Raw genomic sequence first — 27,040 nt, 5'->3', positions numbered from 1 at the left:
GACTGAGTGTAATCGGCGAGCATAGTTACTCTGAAAACAGGGCCGGTGGCGCTCGTGCCGAGAAACGTGCCAATTGAGGTACAAAGGGCAACGTGTAAATTATCAGTATTAATAACATCCTTAGGTAAAGTAACAATAAAAAGAAGGAAGGCGTTTAAGACTCCCGTTATAACAGTATGGGAGCATTGATACAAGTAATGTAGTTATACATCAAAAAATCAGGTGGCGCTTACACCGAGAAACTTACGCCCAGTGGCATATACAGCCAAAATATAAAAAAATTACATTACTATATTAGTGAAGCCCACAAACAGTATACATGTCAGAACTTTAAAATTGACAATAATGGGCTCTTGTCAAGAAAGAATTATGAGCACTGGTACACGATCCTGTTAATACACATTCACAGGGAAAACAAAAATTTTAGAGCCAGGCAAAAATCACATAAGGGCCGATGTAGTAGCAAACATACATCATGACAAAACCAACATTACATAAGGGGTAGTGAGCTTAAAGCACTGAAGGTGCATCACAGCTTCCTGAGGAAATAAACCACTAAGGTTACCAGCATTAATGTTATACCGTAAACAGTACAGGTTTAAAGCCTTCGAAAAATTGTCTACAAGCAAGGTTCAACTGGTCGTTCAGTATATTACCGTCCTTGAGCTCAAGATGTTTGAAAATTTGTAACTCTTCCCACAGATCTAATCTATGCCCTTTGTCTTCTCTGTGTAAGATAACAGTGTCTTCCAAATGTTTTGGCATATGACTGGCTATCAGGAGGTGTTCAGCAACAGTAGAATTGTGTATATTCGCTCCTTTTTTACCTAATAGGTGTTCTTTATATCTTGTTTTCACAGCTCTGCCTGTTTGACCAATAATATGAAGGACAGTTGTTACAGGTTAGTTTGTAAACCCCTGAATTGGAAAACCAATCGCTGGCAATCTCTACTGAATGTACAAGATTTCTCTTTAAACTGTTATCTGTAGAAAAGGAGACGTTACAGTTACATTTTTTCATTAGAAGACTTTTATCCTATACGATATATTGCTCAAGAAAGAAACAGAAATAATTTTTTTAGCTTCTTTGCTATGAGTGGGGAGGTTGTTGCTCGTAATCAATCATATTCTGATTGTACTCATTATTAAGCACAATAGCTTTGATGACATTCAATTCTTTTTGTTGATTGGCAGGTGATAAAGGAGTAGTTACCATATGGTGAATGGCAGAACGAAAAAACGCCAGTTTATGAGCTTTTGGATGAGTTGAGTCAGCAGGGATGACATTATCTGAATACGTTTCCTTACGCAAAATGTTGAAATTGAAGGAACTATTCTGTATAGAAATTGTTAAATCAAGAAAGTTAAGTTCACCTTTTTCATTCTGAAGTTCTTTTGCGAAGGAAATTTTTTCATGTAAACCATTGAAAGTATTGAAGAGAAACTATAAAATGTTACTTACTCTGTGTGATAAGTTGGGCAACTAGTATTTCTCGTCGATTGAGTTCTTCTCTAAGACGTGAATCGGCAGAGTGCTCTGCAGCAGCTGCTACTGACACTCGGGGCCCTGTTAGAAGCTGTGCAGACAGTAATTCCGCCTGTTCTCTAAGAGCACGGTTTGCTTCTTGAAGCCGCCGCACTTCTGTCTGCAGCTTAGTGCGAGCAGCACGCTCTAGTCGCTCACGACGCTCTGAACCCTGGACTAGTTCCTCATGTGCTCTGTGTACTTTGGCTATCTCTTGCTCCAACTGAAAACATTACAGATGCAATAATTTCATTTGTAAATGTCCTTAATTCAAGTGCATGAATGTAAGTCATCTAATAGAATTAATAATTAGCATACTTTTGCTAATTTTTGAGGTTGCTCTTTGATTTTTGTCACTTCACGACCTCATATGAAACTTCTTTGATTAAAAATGTCCTTAATTCAAGTGCATGAATGTAAGTCATCTAATAGAATTAATAATTAGCATACTTTTGCTAATTTTTGAGGTTGCTCTTTGATTTTTGTCACTTCACGACCTCATATGAAACTTCTTTGATTAAAATTTTTCCTCTGTTACCATCATTAAGAAGCAAGCACTGTTAAGACCCTGCAATAAGTTTTGTTTGCTGTTTCCTCAATTACAACTGCGTGCAACTGAATACTGACTTTGTATTTCCCTAGATATATGACACCCTACAACAGGGTGTATATGAAGACAAGGGGGGAAAAAAAAATTCCCAGATTTCCCGGTTAAAAATATACTTTCTCCTGGGCGAAAATACACTTTTTCCATGTTAAGCAACAGTATACTTTTCCTCAGAACTCTAAAAACTCTTTTTGGAAAGATGTTTGATGTGCAGCAACATATACACTGCATATTTTCGTATTATGAAAATATAAATTTGAATTCCACCAAACACTACATGTTACTTTCCGAAGCATTGAAATAGAGATTACAATGCGCTTTTGTAAGCCAGTCATGGCTCATGTTAGGTGATCTTGCCAGTCGGCGACAGTGGATATTCAGAGCATAGGACACATGATGTAGTCAGCCAATAGCAACATCACTGTTAAGTAGCTTGTGCCTTTCATAATATTTTCCTGTGACCAGTTAGAAATAGGTTCGTTTCAGCAGTTGCCAGAGAGTGTCAGATAACAGGCATCACCACACTTGCGCAGCTACGATGACGCAGGAAGCCCATATTTTCGTATGTGTAAAACATTAAAAGATCTTAATTATGTCCTAAAACAAACAAGACATTAGAGGATATTGACCATCGGAATTTCGTGAACCATACTAAAATGCATAATTCAGCTTAAAGTGAACATCCGTACGTCCAGATTCGGATGTAAATTTTCTTGGAGTACCAGTACTGTATTATCTCATGTTTGGTTCTTTATTATGGCATAATGCCATACAAGCCAGAAGATGAAAACTCGCACTTGAAATGCAGTGAACAATTGAAACTAGCCAATAGTGTGGAATTAAACACTTCGTTTCAAATAAATTGACTGCCTCAGTGGAAAAGATTAATAAAAGCCCAATTTCTTTAGTATACCGACAAAAATAACTTCATTGCTCTGCAAGGCGATTAATGCTTGACTGTCAGAAAAGTGGAAATAAAATAAAATCTGACACTAATAACATTTTAGCCTTCCGTAATTATGTGAATGTATTTTAATTCACTTGATAGCTCCCGGCCACAGAAACCCATTTTTTTTTCATTTGATGTCAGAGCAATAAACGAAGAGGAAACAGCAAAATCACTAAACTTAAACATGGGTCACGTGGAGACTACCCACCTCCCCACAACAACTCAGACTGCTCTGTGCATCAGCCCCGGATCTACGATATTTCCGAACTGGGGCAGTACTAGCTAGTCTGCAGACATGTGTGCAAGTTACGTGTGTGTGTGTGTGTGTGTGTGTGTGTGTGTGTGTGCGCGCGCGCGAGCGCGCGAGTGTGTGTGTGTACACTGCTGACAGAGGCCTTAATGGCCGAAAGCTATAACTGTGTGAATCTCTTTATTGTGCCTATTGCGACTCAGCATCTCCACTATATGGTGAGTAACAACTTTCCTTCTCTTGTATTATTATATGTTAGGAAATAGTTTCACATTTCGTTCATAAGCTCCTCCAGCTTCTCAAGCAGGGTGTACGAAATTTTGAAATAAATTTCAAATCATCATATTCTTCCATATTTTGTGTGAAGTCCCCGTTTCTTCTCCTACCTTGTTCTAACAAACAATCTTGTCATCACTAATTCTGTAACTATTCCTGCCAGTGTCAAAACTTGTTCTCTGGTTAACTTCACTAACCCCGCCACAATCACCTGTTTAGTTATCCTGTGTTTATTCTCCGGTTAGGCGTTATTATGTGTCTGTACAACGCATTGTTTTCCGCGCTACTCTCAGAGTAGTACTTATGCGGCTACTAGCTGAGGACTGTACAACTGGCCCTTACTAATGTAGCGGTCTGACCAGAAATTTTCTGTCAAAATTCATTTTCTTGGATACACCGAGAAGATAATACGCACTCTTTCTTACCTGTTATTCCTGTTAGTCATTTATTTCCACTCTGGCAATTTGAATCTATGGTTTTCACTAGTAACTATAATAATGCAGATCATTTGCAAACCCAGTCAACAATATAAACAGCGATTGGCGTTCATCACTTCAGCTTTATTTCACTCAGCTCGTATAGCCCCGTCCCCTTTTGTCTGCAGGAGAGTTTATTTCTAGATGCAACGGGGATTCCTCTGGCACAGACATCACGTACATTATGCATAAATCAACTTATGATTCATTCAGAAATCAACTTATGATTCATTCAGAAATCAACTTATGATTCATTCAGAAATCAACTTATGATTCATTCAGAAATCAACTTATGATTCATTCAGAAATCAACTTATGATTCATTCAGAAATCAACTTATGATTCATTCAGAAATCAACTTATGATTCATTCAGAAATCAACTTATGATTCATTCAGAAATCAACTTATGATTCATTCAGAAATCAACTTATGATTCATTCAGAAATCAACTTATGATTCATTCAGAAATCAACTTATGATTCATTCAGAAATCAATTTAGAATGTGTTCAAAAACCAACAGGGATGCGTTTCAAAGTCCTATGAATAATCGATAGACTGAAGTGCGCTGGATGCTAGACTAGAAACTTTGTGAAACAACTTTTTTCCTCTCAAGAATATGAAAGGTTGGTGGCACATGTAAGGCACTTTTTTCATTAAGTGTACTGGAACATCGGTGAAAGGATGGAACATCGATGAAAGGATGTGACTCTGGATGTCTACATCAGCTTTAAAGGTCATAAAAAGGCCTATAACTGTAAAACAGAAAAAATACACTAATAAAACATTCTTCAATAAACTGGTACTGACTGCAATGATTTACATGTAATCACTAACCTGTACTGGCCCAGATTGCAGACGTCAATACTGGTCAAGGAACTTCAGAACAGCCTCAATCATGAAAGGCGTTCATCAAAGCCCTGTATCATGCCTCTTTTGTTCAACATTTATGCGTAAGTAATTTTTGAGAAAGCATCCATGAAAAATTGTGGAGGGCTCTCAATAAAAGGGAAAGTTATTAATCACTTCAGATATGTAATGACACTGTCATCATAGCAAACAAGCTACAGAGGCTGGACAAAAATATGTAAACATCACGAGAAATGTTTGCCTGAATATAAATGCAGATATTAGGCAAGACTGCATATTGTGCTGTGCCACAGAAGGCACCTATTCAAGTCCTCAATACGCTGCAAGTGCTCTGCAAGGTGGCATTACCGCCAAGAGTTATGTGATCATTTTGGCTGATCAGGTCCACCACATAGTATGTTTGTTCCCCAACGGTAATGCTGCATTCCAAAACAGCAAGGCCCCTGTTCACACAGCTCTCATTATCCATGACTGAGTTTGTGATCATGAGTATGAATTGTTGCAGCTCCCCTAGCGACCATTCACCAGATTCTGTTATTATTGAGTCTCGACTTATCTATCACCCCTTCAAAGATTAAAATCATGGTATTCTTCAAAAGGGAAACCCAAACAAATTTCACAATACAGGGTAACATTGGAACAGTCCAGGAACCATTCATCAACATGGAGAAACAGAGTGAAACCACAGTTTGCAATTGAGAAGCATATTTCATTGATGCTCTGCTCTCCTTTATGGGGGTGTGAAAGATGGACCTAGGACCCAAGTACTGAAAAATGAATGGAGGCCTTTGAAATGTGTGTGTGTCGTCGTCTCTTGTATATACCTTTGATACTGGCAATGTCAAGTGATGTGGTTGTTCATTCTATGAAAAAGCAACATGAACAGCTAGATTATAAAACAAAGAAAAAACAATGCCTGGAACATATTACGATGGGCAAAAAAATCAATTATCACTACATACAAATCCATCCAAAAATTTCAAGACTGATTTTTTTCCAGTTGTAAAAGTGACATCAGCACAGTAACTACACTGGCAGCTTGAATTACAGATGCCTTTTTCAATCAGTACAGATGTGCGTTCAACCAGTCAGTAGTGAACAGACAGTATGAAGCAGTGGACACGCGGGCACAGTGTTTCAATCTTGTCGCATCACAAATTGCAATGGAGCAATGTGCCTACATCAAGTGTTCTCGAATTTACCAGAATGTTTTGGAGAAGAGAAAAGTGTGTGCAAAGTTTGCCTCGCACACCTTGACTACTGAAGAAAAACAATGACACATAGACACCTGTTGTGATTTGACTGAAATGCAAAACACGAACAATTCTTTTCTGGAAAAAAAATTATAATGCATGACTAGACTTCTTGTTATCACTGCAAAGCTGCCACAAAACAAATAAGAGCAGAAATTTGGATTAAGCGTCAACGTTTTGATAACAACTGACATTCCAATGTGCGAACTGGACAACATCTCGAAGAAAAACTTTTCTGACAATTTCACACGGCTGCATGAATGTTCTGTGCATTGAGTAGTTACAGGAGACTATGTAGAACACCCGAGGTATTAAAACCATGATCTTAAATTTTCTCTATTTTTTTTATTAATCCAGTCTCAAAATTTTTTGGACTGATGGGTTATTGTTGAAGGAGACAGAGAGACTCATGACACAGACATTTGGAGATGGCACAGTAATATGCCAGAAAAAATCTTTCTGTGATGCACTGTCAAGATCAGTGGATCATCAACCTTTGCAAAGAGATGATAGCTTAAGAGTTTGGATTTTTTATGAACAATACTTCAACTATTGGTATACCCTTCTGTAGTAAGCTCAACAAGCATATCTAGGACAACTGTTCCTGTGTAGGACCATCGTCAAAACAATATGCATAAAAATGGAATTATCAACCTGTGTGGATTAAGAATAATTCCAACTCACCACAAGAGGAAGCGTTCTGCGGCAGACAGGTACATTTAAATGTAGGCAGTTAAGGTAGCCGCACCTTAAGACCCAGAGATGACAGTAGTGTGTGCGCGCGCGGTCGCGCTCCTGTGCTTCTACATCTGACAAAAGACTGTCCAAGCTAATAATATTCAACAGTCTATCTTAAACGCGCCTCTATATATATATATATATATATTCACTCTCTCTCCCATGCAGATCTTATAATATTTCTCCTTTCCAGAGTCTTAATTCTGTCTGAATTTAAAACTTAACAACTGTTGTCGAACTACAGACATTTATCATAAAGCGCAGTACCAAATTTAATACAATTCATAGCTCTGAAACTCAAAAATTGTCATGAAAAAAAAAAAAAAAATGGATTTACCTTCTGTGATTTTGCCACTTTTTGATAGCAAGTTTCAAGTTCTAATTTTAGCGAGCTATTTTCTTGGATCAGGATTTCAACCATTTCCGCTGGTGGCCAAACATCCCTCCTCACATCCTCACGTCCATTTGTTTTTGGCCTGTAACAGAAAGAGCTTGCTTAATTCTTTTTTTCTCAAACAACAGCATCGATAAAATGCAACCAACAATTACAAGAAAAGTTGTCATTTAATCAGTACTACTCACATGACAATGTGAAATTCTGCAAGTAATACAAATAACTCTTTCTGTTAAGGAAGTAGCCACAACAGACTGGGTAAAAGGTGCATGTTGGAGTTTGGTTACTGTGGAACTTGAGATTTGTTTCATGCTGTATTCAGGCCCTGATGAAATACGTAAAACACAAAAATGGCAAAAAAATTTGCAAATCATCTGGACAAAAAGCAAAAGGAGTGAGAACAAAAATAAAGTGAGACGAAAAAATAAAATTGAAGAGCCAGAGAACTGAAATCTAGATGGTGGTGGGAACATGCAAATTTGCATGGTGTAGACAAAAAGTATTGTTCTGCATCATAATGCAAAAAAATTATATTGGAGAAACCAACATTTGGCCACAATTACAATCCTTCCGAGCCTACTGATGTATGCTTTCTTTACACTATGATGTGGTACAATACTCAGAAAACTTTTATCTCAACTAATTCTGCTTGCAGCAGTCTATGTAATTATACTGAATGGTGTAGCAAGGACAGAAGTGACCTTTCCACAATTTGCCACAAAAGTTGTGCGCCATTAGGTGAAAAGTAACTTGAAGGTAACCTGGATGCACAGAGCAAGGGATAAAAGGTATTAACATAAATAAATAGATGAACAAGAATGAAGAAGACAGAATAACACACCAGAATGAGATTTTCACTCTGCAGCGGAGTGTATGCTGATATGAAACTTCCTGGCATCGAGGATTTCAGCCATAAATAGAAATATTAAAAAAGGTAGGAAGATTTTTTTGTTTAGCAAAAGTGACAAAAAACAGATTACAGAGTACCTAAGGTCTCAACACATAAGTTTTGTCTCAAGTACAGATAGTGTTGAGGATCAGTGGACAAAGTTCAAAACCATCGTACAATATGCGTTAGATGAGTATGTGCCAAGCAAGATCATAAGGGATGGAAAAGAGCCACCGTTGTACAACAACCGAGTTAGAAAACCGCTGCGGAAGCAAAGGGAACTTCATAGCAAACATAAACATAGCCAAAGCCTTGCAGACAAACAAAAATTACGCGAAGCGAAGTGTAGTGTGAGGAGGGCTATGCGAGAGGCATTCAATGAATTCTAAAGTAAAGTTCTATGTACTGACTTGGCAGAAAATCCTAAGAAATTTTGGTCGTATGTCAAAGCGGTAGGTGGATCAAAACAGAATGTCCAGACACTCTGTGACCAAAATGGTACTGAAACAGAGGATGACAGACTAAAGGCCGAAATACTAAATGTCTTTTTCCAAAGCTGTTTCACAGATGAAGACTGCACTGTAGTTCCTTACCTAGATTGTTGCACAGATGACAAATTGGTAGATATCGAAATAGAGGTCAGAGGGATAGAGAACCAATTAAAATCGCTCAAAAGAGGAAAGGCCGCTGGACCTGATGGGATACCAGTTCGATTTTACACAGAGTACGCGAAGGAACTTGCCCACCTTCTTGGAGCGGTGTACCGTAGGTCTCTAGAAGAGCGAAGCGTTCCAAAGGATTGGAAAAGGGCACAGGTCATCCCCGTTTTCAAGAAGGGACGTCGAACAGATGTGCAGAACTATAGACCTATATCTCTAATGTCGATCAGTTGTAGAATTTTGGAACACGTATTATGTTCGAGTATAATGACTTTTCTGGAGACTAGAAATCTACTCTGTAAAAATCAGCATGGGTTTCGAAAAAGACGGTCATGTGAAACCCAGCTCGCGCTATTCGTCTACGAGACTCAGAGGGCCATAGACACGGGTTCACAGGTAGATGCCGTGTTTCTTGACTTCCGCAAGGCGTTCGATACAGTTCCCCACAGTCCTTTAATGAACAAAGTAAGAGCATATGGACTATCAGACCAATTGTGTGATTGGATTGAAGAGTTCCTAGATAACAGAACGCAGCATGTCATTCTCAATGGAGAGAAGTCTTCCGAAGTAAGAGTGATTTCAGGTGTGCTGCAGGGGAGTGATATTCACAGTATACATAAATGATCTTGTGGATGAAATCGGAAGTTCACTGAGGCTTTTTGCAGATGATGCTGTGCTGTATCGAGAGGTTGTAACAATGGAAAATTGTACTGAAATGCAGGAGGATCTGCAGCGAATTGACGCGTGTGCAGGGAATGGCAATTGAATCTCAATGTAGACAAGTGTAATGTGCTGCAAATACATAGAAAGATAGATCCCTTATCATTTAGCTACAAAATAGCAGGTCAGCAACTGGAAGCAGTTAATCCATTAATTTATTTGGGATTACGCATTAGGAGTGATTTAAAATGGAATGATCATATAAAGTTGATTGTCGGTAAAGCAGATGCCAGACAGATTCATTGGAAGAGTCCTAAGGAAATGCAATCCAAAAACAAAGGAAGTAGGTTACAGTACACTTGTTCGCCCACTGCTTGAATACTGCTCAGCAGTGTAGTATCCGTACCAGATAAGGTTGATAGAAGAGATAGAGAAGATCCAACGGAGAGCAGCGCGCTTCATTACAGGATCATCTAGTAATCGCGAAAGCGTTACGGAGATGATAGATAAATTCCAGTGGAAGACTCTGCAGGAGAGACGCTCAGTAGGTTGGTACGGGCTTTTGTTAAAGTTTCGAGAACATACCTTCACCGAAGAGTCAAGCAGTATATTGCTCCCTCCTACGTATATCTCGTAAAGAGACCATGAGAATAAAATCAGAGAGATTAGAGCCCACACAGAAGCATACCGACAATCCTCCTTTCCACGAACAATACGAGACTGGAATAGAAGGGAGAACCGATAGAGGTACTCAAGGTACCCTCCGCCACACACCGTCAGGTGGCTTGCGGAGTATGGATGTAGATGTAGATGTAGAAAACTGTGTGCCAGACCGAGACTCGAACTCGGGACCTTTGCCTTTCGCGGGCAAGGGCTCTACCATCTGAGCTACCCAACACGACTCACGCCCCGTCCTCACAGCTTTACTTCCACCAGTACCCGTCTCCTACTTTCCAAAATTCACAGAAGATCTCCTGCTTTCAGAGTAACACATGCTTACAAAATGAAAGAATTTGCCAGCATCTCCCACGTCCATGGTCTTTCTACCATGAAACACTACATTTCTCACTGTCACCAATACCTCAACATTTCCTTAAAAATCCTTTTGGCATATGGTACTCCTGGTGTGTTGGCTTATATTTAAAGAAGGGCAGCAGCTTCAATACTACTTAAGTTTTCTGTGCCATTAATTGCCAACACAGTGCACGTAATTAACTGCAGTTGTATGGTTACCTTACACCCCCTCTCCAGTCCCCCCCCCAATCAAACAACCTCAGTCAGAGTGCTAGGGTTCCACTGTCCTAAATACTCACTCTCCCTTTATTGTACTTACAGGAAAAAGTACTTTTTTACATAAGGGTATATAAAAAAACATTGATAGCACTTCATATATTGCATGGAATGGCAAACTTGATCAGAAAGCGTGGAAGTCTGAGAACAGTGACACGAGTGTGTCCTTGCTAATTTAACTGGTTATGCAACCTACCTGCATCAGTGGATTTATGGACTGGACTAATAGCATTCCTACCTGTGGGTGACCACCAGCTACTACTTTGCTGCAGTCAAGTGTCATCTATCCTGTTTCTAATGTATGTCTAGCTTATCTACAGTGTCGTCGTCCCCCCCCCCCCCCCCCTCCCGGTTTTCACTTTTAGAATGATTCCTCTCAAAATCAATTTTATATCGTGAACATTTTAAATCTTATATTTCCAATCTAAGAGTTACCAACTTTATACTATTATGTAATTAACTGCAGCCTTCAGTTCCAACAACCAGAGTGCAGATATGGTTACAATTTGTATACAATGAGTAGATGTGGAATTGTTCTGTGGAAACCTCAGTCACCAGATTTTCCATCTCTTGACTGTTTTCTGTGGGATACTATGAAGACTATAGGTCCACTACTCTTGTAACATCAGAGGACCTTTCACAGAGAGCCTTTCGCACATATCCAGAATACAACTGAAATACTGAATACACATTCACACTCATTTCACCCTGTCTGTCAAAATTCACATTGCCCACATATATTCTGGATGAAGTAGAAGAGCAAAATTGTGTGTTTTTGTCACGTTTCATATATATCCTGAACCCTGGTTTTGGAATGTGTCGGTATAAAAAGTTAAATACAAACAATACAACATTCTCTCTTTGATAAATTTGATGGAAGATACAGAAATAATCTGCTTTATAAAATATGCTCTATGGCACCTAGGGACCCGCAAGCAGTCTGGTAGTAATGGAATAGGAAAACTTTTGCTGGGAAGCAGTCCCGACCTCCCCCCATGCAATTTCCATACTTTTGGAGCCTTGAACTAAGACATAAGTGGCAATCTATTTGCTTTGGGCCTAGAGGTGCACTCCTGGGTACAATCATGGTTCCACAGTCAACCACAAAGATTTTGCCACGAAGGAATTGACTATCTTGTCTCTCAGTGAGATAAATTTATTAACAGTTACAGAGAAACTTTTGAAATAATAAACAGTTTACACATTTTTTCTCCAACTAACTCATTTTAATTTGAATGCCCTTATAACAGACAAATTCAACCTAGCTAGACTTGTCGAGGACCTACTCTCCTTTTCCCAATCCTTGTAACAGGAACATGTATCTACCACCAATCCCCAAGCCCTCCAACCAAAGCCAACCTAATACCAACACTGAACCCTGCCTCTTCCAGTTCATGCCACCATCCAACCATAATCCCCCCTCCCAGATGACCTTCCAGTAAACCCTTACCTCTAACTTGACTTCACCATCCTTCCCCAGATCTTTTCCTAACAACACCATACAAGAAAGGACAGCCATACACAATCTGAAAACAGATCCTGATCGTATCATCCTACCTAGAGACAAAGTTTCCACCACAGTTTTATGAACTGTACTGGCTACTGATGGTAGGCTTCTACAAACTGTCTGACCCCTTCACCCATAATCTCTGCCAAAATGATCCCACCGCACAAGTACAACATAACTTCAATCCCTTCTTAAAGCCTTAGGCCTTCCCAGAACTTCCCACCTGAATTCATTTCCCTCCTCACCCCTACTACACCTCACACAGCCACCTTCTATGTGCACCCCCAAATCCACAAACCAAACAATCTTGGATGCTTCATTGTAGCTAATTATTGTGAGCCACTGACAGAATTTCATACCTCAACGACCAACACCTCCAACCAACTGCCCACAATCTAGCCTCCCACTTCAATTTAACAACCACTTTCTTCACTACTCTCCACCATCCCCAACCCCTGTCCTCCTGGATCCCTACTCATCAGTGTTGAAGCCACCTTCTATACACCAACGTCCCTCATGCCTATGGCCTTGCTGTTCACGAACACTACCTCTCCCAACATCCTTCAGACTCCAAAGTCACTACCTCAATCCTCATTCAAATTATTCACTTTATCCTAGCACCCAACAACTTCCTCTTTGATTGGAAGTATACAAACAAATCAGCAGCACAGCCATGGGCACCTGCATGGGTATCTCCTATGCCAACCTGTTAATGTGCCATCTAGAGGAAATCCTCCTCCCAAAACCTCAAACACCTGGTCTGGTTCAAGTTCACTGATGGTATCTTCATGATCTGGACTCAGGGCTAAGGCACCCTATCCTCATTCCTCCACAACCTCAACACCTTCTCTCCCATCCACTTCATCCGGTCGTCCTAAAACTAACATGCCATATTCCTGGGCACTGATCACCTCTTCTCTGATGGCTGCATCCCTACCTCTGTCCACATTAAAGCCACCTATCAACAACTGTACCTGCATTTCAACAGCTGCACTCCTTTCCACACACAAGTCTCTTCGACAGCCAGGCTACCTGGAGATGGCGTATCTGCAGTGACAAGAACTCCTTTGTCCAGCATGCTTAGGGCCTCACAAAAGCCTCACAGACAGACACCATCCCCAGACCCAGACTGCAAACAGATCTCCCGTACCATATCCCCACACAGCTTAAAGAACCAGCTACAAAGAAGTGTCCCCACTAATCAACCAATAACACCCCTGGCTGGAAAAAAAAGTCCTCCTTTGATTACCTATACTACTGGCCATTAAAATTGCTAAACCAAGAAGAAATGCAGATGATAAACAGGTATTCATTGTACAAATATATTATACTAGCACTGACGTGTGATTACATTTTCACACAATTTGGGTGCATAGATCCCGAGAAATCAGTACCCAGAACAACCACCTCTGGCTGTAATAACGGCCTTGATACGCCTGGGCATTGAGTCAAACAGAGCTTGGATGGCGTGTACAGGTACAGCTGCCCATGCAGCTTCAACACCATACCACAGTTCATCAAGAGTAGTGACTGGCGTGTTGTGACGAGCCAGTTGCCCGGCCACCACTGACCAGACGTTTTCAATTGGAGAGAGATCTGGAGAATGTGCTGGCCAGGGCTGCAGTCAAACATTTTCTGCATCCATAAAAAGGTCCATACAGGACCTGCAACACACAGTTGTGTATCATCCTGCTGAAATGTAGCGTTTCACACGGATCGAATGAAGGGTAGAGCCACAGGTCTCAACACATCTGAAATGCAATGTCCACTGTTCAAAGTGCTGTCAATGCGAACAAGAGGTGACCGAGACGTGTAACCAATGGCAGTTCATACCATTGCCGGGTGATACGCCAGTATGGCGACGACGAATACATGCTTCCAATGTACGTTCACCGCGATGTCGTCAAACACTGATGCGACCATCATGATGCTGTAAACAGAACCTTAATTCATACGAAAAATGACTTTTTGCCATTTGTGCACCCAGGTTCGTCGTTGAGTACACCATCGTAGGCGCTCCTGTCTGCGATGCAGTGTCAAGGGTAACCGCAGCCATGGCCTCCGAGCTGATAGACCATGCTGCTGCAAATGTCGTCGAAATGTTCGTGGAGATGGTTGTTGTCTAGCAAACGTCCCCATCTGTTGACTCAAGGATCGAGACGTGGCTGCACAATCTGTTACAGCCATGCGGATGAGACGCCTGTCATCTCAACTGCTAGTGATACGAGGCCGTTAGGATCCAGCACGGCATTCCGCAATACCCTCCTGAACCCACTGATTCCATATTCTGCTAGCCATCATTGGATCTTGACCAACGCAAGCAGCAATGTCGCGATACAATAAACCGCAATTGCGATAGGCTACAATCCGACCTTTATCAAAGTCGGAAACGTGATGGAACGCATTTCTCCTCCTTTCACAAGGCATCACAACACTGTTTTACCAGACATTACTGGTCAACTGCTGTTTGTGTATGAGAAATCGGTTGGACACTTTCCTCAGGTCAGCACGTTGTAGGTATTGCCACCGGCACCAACCTTGTGTGAATGTTCTGAAAAGCTAATTATTTGCATATCACAGCATCTTCTTCCTGTCTGTTAAATTTCGCGTCTGTAGCGTGTTATCTTCGTGGTGCAGCAATTTTAATGGCCAGCAGTGCATCATCACACCCTGAAAATAAGGATCGTCCTACCCAAGATCCTTGCCACCCCTCCTAAAGTGGTGTTCTGTCACCCAACGCAGCTCCACAACATCCTAGTCCACCATTTTTATTTTCTCGACTAATCTGCTGCAGCCCACCACGAATTCCTCTCCTCTGCCAACCTTTCCATCTCAGAGTAGCAACTACACACTAAGTCCTCAGTTATTCCAATCTCTGTCTTCCTCTACAGTTTTCACCCTATACAGTTCCTTCTAGTACCATAGAAATTATCCCCTGATGCCTTAACAGGTGTCATATCAACCCGCCACTTCTTCTTGTCAGTGTTTTCCATATTTTCCTTTCCTCATCGATTTTGCGGAGAACCTCCTCATTCTTTACCTTATCGGTCCATCTAATTTTCAACATTCTTCTGAAGCACAACATCTCAAAGGCTTCGATTCTCTTCTGTTCGGGTTTTCCCAAAGTCCATGTCTCAGTAACATACAATGCTGTTATCCAAAAGTACATTTTCAGAAACTTCTTCCTCAAATTAAGGCCTATGTTTGATACTAGTAGACCTCTCTTGGCCACGAGTGCCCTTTTTGCTAGTGCTAGTCTGCTTTTGATGTCCTCCTTGCTCCACCCATCATCTATTATTTTGCTGTCTAGGTAGCAGAATTCCTGAACTTCGTCTACTTCGTCGCCATCAATCCTGATGTTAAGTTTCTCGCTGCTCTCATTTCTGCTACTTCTCATTACTTTTGTCTTTCTTTGATTAACTCTTAATCCATATTCTGTACTGTGGCGCTTCGAGAATTTCTGTGTAAATTCTAGAACCACTCGGCCTACCACCAACTCCAATACCTGATATTTTAGTTGTGAGTGTGAGAAAGGAACCCTATTTACTGTGCATCACTTGTCTGTGAGTGCAGGTTTAAGGTTTATCGTGAGACGACTGTAGACGCGGTGATCGAATAGCACTGACACGTTTTTGCTGGTCGCGCCATGGAAGCCGTAGTGTTTATGTATTGTGTGCTATTTTATAACTTTGATTATTGTAGCGGAAAAAAAGAACAGTTGAAATATTGTTAATTAATGCTTGTCTTGGACTTCGAGAGGATAACACATGTATTCAGATTCAGGATGAGAATGGACTTGGTTTTTAAGTCAACTTTCTATAATGTGTAAATGAACTTTGTTTCTACCCTTTGGATACATGAGGAGACTTACTTGACAGCGTTTGTCTATGTGGAGAATGAGATTTGTATAAGTTTCATGTTAAATATACATTGTTAAGTGAAGCAAAAGAAACTGTGTGCATCTGCTTATTTTTATAAGTAGAAAAAGTCTTGAGAAATTCCTGTTCATAGCAAATATACTTCGGAGAAGAAGAGAAAATGGAGGTTGCAGCAGCAAGCTAACCAGCAAGGAAAGTCGGCTGACAATCTCAAGTAAGTAGTATCGTTAAAGAAGTGGGAGTTTACACACATACTTCGCCAAAGCGTTAAAGTACTCATTAGACTGAAACTTCCTGGCAGATTAAAACTGTGTGCTGGATCGAGACTCCAACTTGGGACATGAGTCGTGCTTGGGTGGCTCAGTTGGTAGAGCACTTGCCCGTGAAGGCAAAGGTCCCGAGTTCGAGTCTCGGTCTGGCACACAGTTTTAATCTGCCAGGAAGTTTCATATCAGTGCACACTCCGCTGCAGAGTGAAAATCTCATTCTGGAAACATCCCCCAGGCTGTGGCTCAGCCATGTCTCCGCAATATCCTTTCTTTCAGGAGTGCTAGTTCTGCAAGATTCACAGGGGAGCTTCTGTGAAGTTTGGAAGGTAGGAGGCGAGGTACTGGCAGAAGTAAAGCTGTGAAGACGGGGCGTGAGTCGTGCTTGGGTGGCTCAGTTGGTAGAGCACTTGCCCGCGAAAGGCAAAGGTCCCGAGTTCGAGTCTTGGTCCGGTACACAGTTTTAATTTGCCAGGAAGCTTCATATTAGTCATTAGGCTGCTCATTCCACTCAGACGACCATGTAAATTTTTTTCACTTTCACTCAGGAGGCAATCTCATCAGTGAATATCCTTTCACCTTGAATTTTAATCCCACTCCAGAACCTTTCCTTAATTTCCACCATTGTTTCTTTGACGTACAGATTGAACAGCAGCAGTGAAAGAATGCATCCTTATCTTAAACCCTTTTTAATCTGAGCACTTTGTTCTTGGTCTTCCAGACTTACTGTTCCCTCTTGGTTCTTGCACATATGGTACCTTACCCATCAATCCCTTTGGCTTACCCCTATTTTTTCTCAGACATTCTAACATCTTGCACTATTTTATACTGTCAAATGCTTTTTCCAGGTAGACAAATCCTATGACCATGTCTCAATTTTTCTTCAGTCTTGTTTCCATTATCAATTGCAGCATCAGAACCACCCCTCTGGTGACTTCACCTTTCCTAAAGCTAGACTGATCATCACCTAACAGACCCTCAATTTTCTTTTCCAGTCGTCTGTACATTATTCTTGTCAACAACTTGGATGCAGCTGTTAAGCTGATTGTGTGATAATTCTCCTAATACAAGATCCCTATTTTTTCCCTCCTGACTCCTGTTTCTTCTTGTTTCATGTTATCAGACAAATCTTCCCCCTCCTCGACACCTTCAATGTATTCTTTCCACCTACCTGCTCACTCCATGCATTTAACAGTGGCATTCCCATTGCACTCTTAATTTTAACACCCTTGCTTTAATTTCACCGAATCGAGTGTTCTATAAGCTGAATCCATTCTTTCACAATCATTTCTTTATTGATTTCTTCACATTTTCCGCGCAGCCATTTTGCCTTAGATTCCCTGCATTTCATATTTGTATCATTCTTAAGTGTATTCACAAATTTCCTTGAATATTTTTGTAATTCCTTCTTTCATTGCTCTGCTGAAGTATTCTACCTGTTACCGATGGTTTCTTCACAGTTGCCTTCCTTGTACCTACAGTTATGTTTCCATCTTCTGTGATTCCCCTCTTCAACTACACTGCCTACTGAGCTATACATTATCACGGTGTCTATAGCCTCAGAGAACTTCAAGTACATGTCTTTATTCCTTAGTACTTCTGCATCCCACTTCTTCACATACTGATTCTCCCTGACTAGTCTCAAACTTCAGCCTGCACTTCATCATTACAAAATTGTGATCCGAGTCTATATCTGCTCTTGGGTACGCCTTCCAATCCAATATCTGGTTTTGGAATCTCTGCCTGAGCATGATGTAATCTGGATGAAATCTTTCTGTACTTCCTGGCCATTTCCAAGTGTGATTCTCGAACAGAGTATTAACTATTACTAACCAATATTTATTTCAGAACTCAATGAGTCTTTCATTTCTGCTACCAAGGTCATCTTCTCCTGTAGCCCTTCTACTCCCTCCTCGAAAACCGCATTCCAATCCCCCATGACTATTATGCACTGAATTACCCATTCAATATCCTCATGTACTTTCTCAATCTCTTCAGCCTCTGCTTGTTACACTGGTAAGTACACCTGAACTATTGTTGTCAGTGTTGGTCAGCTGTCAATTCTGATGAGAACAACTCTACCACTAAACTGTTGACAGTAACTTACTCCCTGCCCTACCCTCCTATTCATAACAAATCCTACTCCCATTACACTATTTTCTGCAGCTACCGGCATTATCTTATACTTGTCTGACCGGAAATCCTTATCTTCTTTCCATTTCACTCTGCTGACACCCAAAATATCTAGACTGAACCTTAGCATTTCCTTTTCCAGATTTTCTAGCTTCCATAATGTATTCAAAGTTCTGACATTCCACATCCCAACTCGTAGAGCTCTATCCTTTAGTTGGTAACTCAACCTTTTTCTCATGGTTACCTACCCCTTGGCAGTCCCGTTCCGGAGATCTGAATGGGTGACTAGTCTGGAATTGTTTGATAATGGAGAGCACCATGACATTTTCAATTACAGGTCCTGTGGACACACATTATCTATCTTGAATGCATTCATTTCCATTGCCTTCTGCATCCTCATGCTGCTGATCATTACTGCTTGTTCCACCTTTCGGGGCAGTTTTCCACCCCAAGGACAAGAGAGTGCCCTGAACATCTACCCACTCCTCCACACACTTTGCAAGACTGCCGGATGGGGGTGACTTCTTATGCCGGAAGCCTTCGGCTGCCATTGTGGATGACTTTCATTCAAAATTTAGGCAGTGGCGGGGTCCGAACCAGGGACTGAGAACGTTTTGATTACTAATCAAACACGCTACCCCTAGACCATGATATCAAACCCCTATGCCACTCGAAATCCCAACCCCTTGTCACAGGGATCAGATCCTAGAGGAACAACCTAGTGTACAACCTGCCCAATCCACACAGCACTTCTTATACTGTGCCATCACAGGCTTATCCTACCCAATCAGAAACTGGGCTACCTCTGCAATCAGCCAAGTCATATACCAGCTCTGCTACAACCATTGCACAGCAGGCCACCCCGTGGCACAACATGGAGCTGAACATAACATGCTCGATTTCAATGGTTGCTTCACAATCTGGACCATCTGCGTCCTCCCCTTGTAGCAAAAAAAAGCACTGTATCCTTGTAAGAGAGAAAGAGGCGAACGAGTGTGCCAGAACTTACCAATTTCACTACTACTAGCACCATGTCATCATAATGTACCTGTGCTTAGCATACAAAGTATTGTGCCATAATTTAAGAGTGAAATTAAAAATAAAAATAATTTTACCAAACTTTGTCAATGTACGATTCAGTATATTAATGTTAACACTGTGAAGTTTTGGAATGATCTAATGAATATGTTTCACAAAATACATTATTTTAAGAATAAAATAAGGGGTGCTAAATAATGAAGCTAGAAAGCTAAATACGTTCAGGATTTGCAAATGTCTGTCACAATCACAAGCTACCAAGTCTCAACTTGAACGGAGCAACATTTTAATCAAAAATCGGCATTTTTACAAAAATTCAAAGGCACTAAATATGAGAATCAGAAAGGTGAAAATTCACATGTAGCTTCAGTTTTATGTAAAAACATTCAGTATGTGACTCCATTACACTACCTCTATTAGTTTTCAGGTTATTCATCAAAAACTAAATTTGGAACAAAAACATCCCTATTCATATTAGATTAAATATCATTTGCATTTGTTAATAGAAAGTTCTAATTACAGCACTTGATTGTGTTCATAAAATAACACAGCTGTACAAAGTCCAAGACTTCATGGTAAATAACAATCACTACAAGGAATCTTAAAGAGGCAGTTCAGAGGTCACTTTCTACCGTCGGATCCGTTCTCAAAATTCTAGTCGGAGATGTTTAAATGCAGTCGAGCTAAAACTTTTTCAGTAACTAAAGCAAAATTAACTCTTCTATATAAAACTTAAGAAGAGTGAATTGTTAAATGGCAGAGATATTAATTAACATGTGCCCGAGAAAGGGGCTATTTAGATGCTGCTATCTGTACCTAGAGCAGTTGATAGCAGATGTTCCATTTGGCAGTCTGCTGCACCCATGTATAAATACAGCCAGAGTGTGCCACCCACAATGTTGACAAAACCATATGGCAAGTGGCAAGATTATTTTCCACTTTTAAGGCAGACATTTAATTCTGATGATAAAAAGTCAGGGGGATAAACCATTTTACTTGAAACTTGCCACAGAGGTCACCTTTGAACTGCTAATAGCACTGAAACTTCCTGGCAGATTAAAATTGTGTGCCCGACCGAGACTCGAACTCGGGACCTTTGCCTTTCGCGGGCAAGTGCTCTACCATCTGAGCTACAGAAGCACGACTCACGCCCGGTACTCACAGCTTTACTTCTGCCAGTATCTCGTCTCCTACCTTCCAAACTTTACAGAAGCTCTTCTGCGAACCTTGCAGAACTAGCACTCCTGAAAGTGCTTCTGTAAAGTTTGGAAGGTAGGAGACGAGATACTGGCAGAAGTAAAGCTGTGAGTACCAGGCGTGAGTCGTGCTTCGGTAGCTCAGATAGTAGAGCACTTGCCCGCGAAAGGCAAAGGTCCCGAGTTCGAGTCTCGGTCGGGCACACAGTTTTAATCTGCCAGGAAGTTTCATATCAGCGCACACTCCGCTGCAGAGTGAAAATCTCATTCTGCTAATAGCACTGTTTCCAATATGGACATTATTATTATTATTATTCCCCTAAATCTTTCCGTTTGAGCTCTGATTTCTCTTATTTTATTATGGTGATCATTTCTCCCTACATAGGTGGGTGTCAACAAAATATTTACGCATTCGGAAGAGAAAGTTGGTGATGAAATTTTCGTAAACAGATCTCGCCGCAAACAAAACTGGCTTTGTTTCAGTGACTCCCATCCCAACTCGCGTCTCATATCAGTGACACTCTCACCCCTATTGCGCGATAACACAGAACGAGCTGGCCTTCTTTGCACTTTTTCGATGTCCTCCATCAATCCTACCTGGTAAGGATTCCATACTGCGCAGTAATATTCCAGCAGAGGACGCACAAGTGTCATGTAGGCTGTTTTAGTGGGTTTGTCACATCTTCTAAGTGTTCTGCCAACAAAGCTCGGTCTTTGTTTTGCCTTCCCCACAATATTATCTATGTGGTCTTTCCAATTTAAGTTCCTCGTAATTGTATTACCTAAGCATTTAGTCGAATTGACAGCCCTTAGATTTGTGTGATTTATCGTATACCCAAAATTTATCGGATTTCTTTTAGTACCCATGTGGATGACCTCGCACTTTTCTTTGTTTAGTGCCAATTGCCACTTTTCACACCATACAGAAATTTTCTCTAGAACATTTTTTAATTGGAATTGATCGTCTGATGATTTTACTGGACGGTAAATTACAGCATCACCTGCAAACAATCTAAGGGGGCTGCTCAGATTATCACCTAGATCATTTATGTAAATCAGGAACAGCAGAGGGCCTATGACACTGCCTTGCGGAACGCCGGATATCACTTCTGTTCTACTTGATGATTTACCGTCTGTCACTACGAACTGTGACCTCTCTGAGAGGAAATCACAAATCCAGTCACATAACTGAGACGATACTCCACATGCACGCAATTTGATTAATAGTCACTTGTGAGGAACATCTTGGAATATGGAATCGATCCGAGATGCCTTGTCGACAGCACCCATTACTTCATGGGAATAAAGAGCTAGCTGTGTTGCACAAGAACAATATTTTCTGAATCCATGTTGGTTATGTATCAATGAGTGTGATTCATAGTGTTCGAGTACAGTACATGCTCCAAAATCCAACTGAAAATTGAGGTCAATTGTATGGGTCTGTAATTCAATGGGTTACTCCTATTTCCCTTCTCAAATATTGGTGTGACCTGTGCTACTTTCCAGTCTTTAGGAGCAGACCTTTCGTCACGAGTACGGTTGTATATGATTGCTAAGAAAAGTGCTATTGTGTCTGCATACTCTGAGAGGAACCTGACTGGTATACCATCTGGACCAGAAGACTTGCCTTTCATAAGTGATTTGAGTTGTTTCACAACACCTAAGATACCTACTTTTATGTCATTCATGCTAACAGCTGTTCTGATTTCAAATTCTGGAATATTTACTTCACCTTCATTCGTGAAGAAATTACGGAAAACTGTATTTAGTAACTCCGCTTTAGTGGCACCATCATCGGTAACATTTCCATCGCTATCGCACAGTGACGGTATTGACTGTTTTTTTGTCACTGGTGTACTTTACATACGACCAGAATCTCTTTGGGTTTTCTACCATATTTTGAGACAACATTTCATTGTGGAAACTATTAAAAGCATCTCACTTTGACGTCCGTGCTAAATTTCAAGCTTCCGTGAAACTTAGCCAGTCTTGGGGATTTTGCGTTCTTCTGAATTTGGCATGCTTTTTTCATTGCTTCTGCAACAGTGTTCTGACGTGTTTTGTGTACCATGGTGGATCAGTCCCATCTCTTATTAACTTATGCGGTATGCATCTATCTATTGCTGTCGATACTGTATCTCTGAATTTGAGCCATATCCGGTCTACACTTACATAATTAGCTAGGAAGGAATGGAGACTCTCTCTTAGGAAGGCATCGAGCAAATTTTTATCTGTTGTTTTAAATAGATATATTCTGCATTTATTTTTAGTGGTTTTCATTGATATGATTTTGAGCCTCGCTACAATGACCTTGTGTTCACTAATCCCTGTATCCGTCATGACTATTAGCTCAAGATTATTTGTGGCTAAGAGGTCAAGTGTGTTTTTGCAACCATTTACAATGTGTGTGGGCTCATGAACTAATTGTTCAAAGTAATTCTCAGAGAAAGCATTTAGTACAATTTTGGAAGATTTTTCTGTCTACCACCAGTTTTGAACATGTATTTTTGCCAACAAATTGAGGGTAGATTGAAGTCTTCACCAATTATAACTTTGAGTGGGATACTTATTACATGAGATTCAAGTTTTCGTTGAAGCATTCAGCTTATAAAACCATCTGAGCTGGGGGGGGGGGGGGGGGGGGGGCAGTAGAAGGAGCCAATTATTATTTTGGTATGGCTGTTGAGTATATCCTCTGTCCATAGTAATTCACAGGAACCATCTACACTCCTGGAAATTGAAATAAGAACACCGTGAATTCATTGTCCCAGGAAGGGGAAACTTTATTGACACATTCCTGGGGTCAGATACATCACATGATCACACTGACAGAACCACAGGCACATAGACACAGGCAACAGAGCATGCACAATGTCGGCACTAGTACAGTGTATATCCACCTTTCGCAGCAATGCAGGCTGCTATTCTCCCATGGAGACGATCGTAGAGATGCTGGATGTAGTCCTGTGGAACGGCTCGCCATGCCATTTCCACCTGGCGCCTCAGTTGGACCAGCGTTCGTGCTGGACGTGCAGACCGCGTGAGACGACGCTTCATCCAGTCCCAAACATGCTCAATGGGGGACAGATCCGGAGAACTTGCTGGCCAGGGTAGTTGACTTACACCTTCTAGAGCACGTTGGGTGGCACGGGATACATGCGGACGTGCATTGTCCTGTTGGAACAGCAAGTTCCCTTGCCGGTCTAGGAATGGTAGAACGATGGGTTCGATGACTGTTTGGATGTACCGTGCACTATTCAGTGTCCCCTCGACGATCACCAGTGGTGTACGGCCAGTGTAGGAGATCGCTCCCCACACCATGATGCCGGGTGTTGGCCCTGTGTGCCTCGGTCGTATGCAGTCCTGATTGTGGCGCTCACCTGCACGGCGCCAAACACGCATACGACCATCAGTGGCACCAAGGCAGAAGCGACTCTCATCGCTGAAGACGACACGTCTCCATTCGTCCCTCCATTCACGCCTGTCGCGACACCACTGCAGGCGGGCTGCACGATGTTGGGGCGTGAGCGGAAGACGGCCTAACGGTGTGCGGGACCGTAGCCCAGCTTCATGGAGACGGTTGCGAATGGTCCTCGCCGATACCCCAGGAGCAACAGTGTCCCTAATTTGCTGGGAAGTGGCGGTGCGGTCCCCTACGGCACTGCGTAGGATCCTACGGTCTTGGCGTGCATCCGTGCGTCGCTGCGGTCCGGTCCCAGGTCGACGGGCACGTGCACCTTCCGCCGACCACTGGCGACAACATCGATGTACTGTGGAGACCTCACGCCCCACGTGTTGAGCAATTCGGCGGTACGTCCACCCGGCCTCCCGCATGCCCACTATACGCCCTCGCTTAAAGTCCGTCAACTGCACATACGGTTCACGTCCACGCTGTCGCGGCATGCTACCAGTGTTAAAGACTGCGATGGAGCTCCGTATGCCACGGCAAATTGGCTGACACTGACGGCGGCGGTGCACAAATGCTGCGCAGCTAGCGCCATTCGACGGCCAACACCGCGGTTCCTGGTGTGTCCGCTGTGCCGTGCGTGTGATCATTGCTTGTACAGCCCTCTCGCAGTGTCCGGAGCAAGTATGGTGGGTCTGACACACCGGTGTCAATGTGTTCTTTTTTCCATTTCCAGGAGTGTATTTCAACTTCACTACAAGATAAACTACTACCAACAGACACCAACACACCACCACCTACTTTATTTAATCTAACCTTTCTGAACATGGTTTGCGTCTCTGTACAAATTTCAGCAGAATTTATCTCTGGCTTTAGCCAGCTTTCTGTTCCTAAAACGATTTCAGCTTCAGTGCTTTCTATCAGCGCTTTAAGCTCTGGTACTTTTCCAAAGCAGCTATGACAATTTACAACTACAATACTGACTGTTGCTTGGGCAATTCTCATCATTTCTTTGCCCTGTACCCTTTGAGACTGGAGCCTTTTTTGATCTTTCCCAAGACTGTCTAACCTAAAAAACAGCCCAGTCCGTGCCACACAGTCCCTGCTACTCATGTAGCTGCCCCCTGTGTGTAGTGGACACCTGACCTATTTAGCAGAACCCAAAACTTTCGTTTATAGTCATAGTTCCTGATCCCGCTGAGTAAATAGCACGTAGGAACATTTTCTTTCAGAGAATACAAAGGGTAACATGGACTTGTAGGCTGGAAATTATGATCAGTATGTTCTCCATCACTTTCTGGCTGACCGCAAAAATAGTTATCAGGCTCTTGTAAATGGCAAAGCTATTTATTAATTTACCTGCCACCCCACACCCTCCATCAGTTTATCTGAATTTCGCAGATGCAAGTTACCTTACAATACATTCTCAGCTCCCGAAATCATTCCAGCCTCAACATATGATAACTTACTGTCCTTCCACCCTTCACCCAACAGTTTACAACCCCTCTGCCCTGTCACCTCCTCCCAGTTCACATCCCCTCACCTTAACAGTGCACCGCTCTCTGCCACTGCAGTCACTGTTCTTTTCCCTTTCAGTGCTCCTCTCCTCTCCCGCCCCCTATTTACCCCACTAATTCCCCCACAGCCCCCAACCCTGTCCTGCTGCACACTCTGCCAGTCAACGCTTCTCTCTTCGTGCACCTGTACACCCTGCTAATTCTCCCCCTTTCACATCCCATTCCGGATTGCTGATTTTGTTCAAGGTTAGAGATGTATTCTGGCCACAGTGACTGGAGACAGTGCTAATGTCTGCATCAGATGCGCCTGCTTGTGTGAATGTGTGTGTGTTTGCTTTTCTGAAGAAGGCTTTGGCCGAAAGCTCAATGTGTGACAGTATTTTCATTGTGGCTGTCTGCAAATCAATGTGCAATCTTTATGGTGAGTAGCAATTATCCTTTTTACAATATTGTCAATGCCAAACATATTTTGTTGTGACAAGAGTATTATCTTCATGCTTCAAATTTTTAGTGTATATTTAACATTTCTTGTCATGAACGTCTTATTTTTTGGGAAATACTACATAAGATTTCTGGGCTTCAATAAATCAACTACAAGTCTAGAAATGACAGTTCCTTTGCAAGTTTTCATGCAGAGATTGAAACGTTTATGTAAATTTGAGTGTAAAACTGTAGCACAGATCAATATAGAAACTATTCAATCACAATCTCCAAATCCCCCCCCCCCCCCCCCCCCTCCACACACACACACACACAAGTTCATAAATAATATTGAAGTTAACTCCAACAGAAAAGTTATGCTCAAAAGCAGATTTTTAAATCAGTAATATATGCGAAGACTTACCTGGGACTCCCAATTTTGCTGGCACCAATGCGAGAAAGATCTGGCTGGGATCTTGAGAGGTTGATCTTATCAGCAAGGGTTCCTGTGGGACCAGCACCAGTACCTCTTAACCTATATGACACAGGGGAGTCAAGCCATTTTGGATATTCTGGTGGAGGTCGTGGTGTAAGTTCTCTGCCTGCAGATAATCGTTCTGGTCTGTCACAAGAATCCCCTCTTTTACTTTCTTCCTCCTCTTCCTCGTCATCTCCTGCAGCAGATTCTCTAATTCCATTACTTCCCTCTGTGCCACATGGAACAACCTTCACTTCTTTTGCAAGGTGTTTTAAAACCTGTGGTGGATAAGACACATAAATATACATTAAAACAAATTGTGAGGGACAGGGTAAGTTACCAAACTACATGTAATTTAGAAAATCT

The 27,040-nt window shown here is 41.7% G+C and overlaps 1 protein-coding gene across 1 annotated transcript in view; it reads right to left on the bottom strand.

Moving 5' to 3' along the window:
- LOC124802529 (angiomotin-like protein 1) overlaps positions 1-27,040 on the bottom strand; it is a 103,923-nt gene that overhangs the window by 51,308 nt on the left and 25,575 nt on the right. The window contains exons 5-7 of the mRNA XM_047263379.1: positions 26,621-26,952; positions 7,281-7,419; positions 1,463-1,748 (exon numbers count right to left, since the gene is read on the bottom strand). Coding sequence (XP_047119335.1) covers positions 1,463-1,748; positions 7,281-7,419; positions 26,621-26,952 — 757 coding nt within the window. The remainder of the gene's footprint in view (positions 1-1,462; positions 1,749-7,280; positions 7,420-26,620; positions 26,953-27,040) is intronic.

This window comes from Schistocerca piceifrons, chromosome 1, assembly GCF_021461385.2.
Source record: "Schistocerca piceifrons isolate TAMUIC-IGC-003096 chromosome 1, iqSchPice1.1, whole genome shotgun sequence".
Lineage (NCBI taxonomy): Eukaryota > Metazoa > Arthropoda > Insecta > Orthoptera > Acrididae > Schistocerca > Schistocerca piceifrons.
The sequence above is the reverse complement of the archived record's forward strand: the minus strand, read 5'-3'. Positions and strand labels throughout refer to the sequence as shown.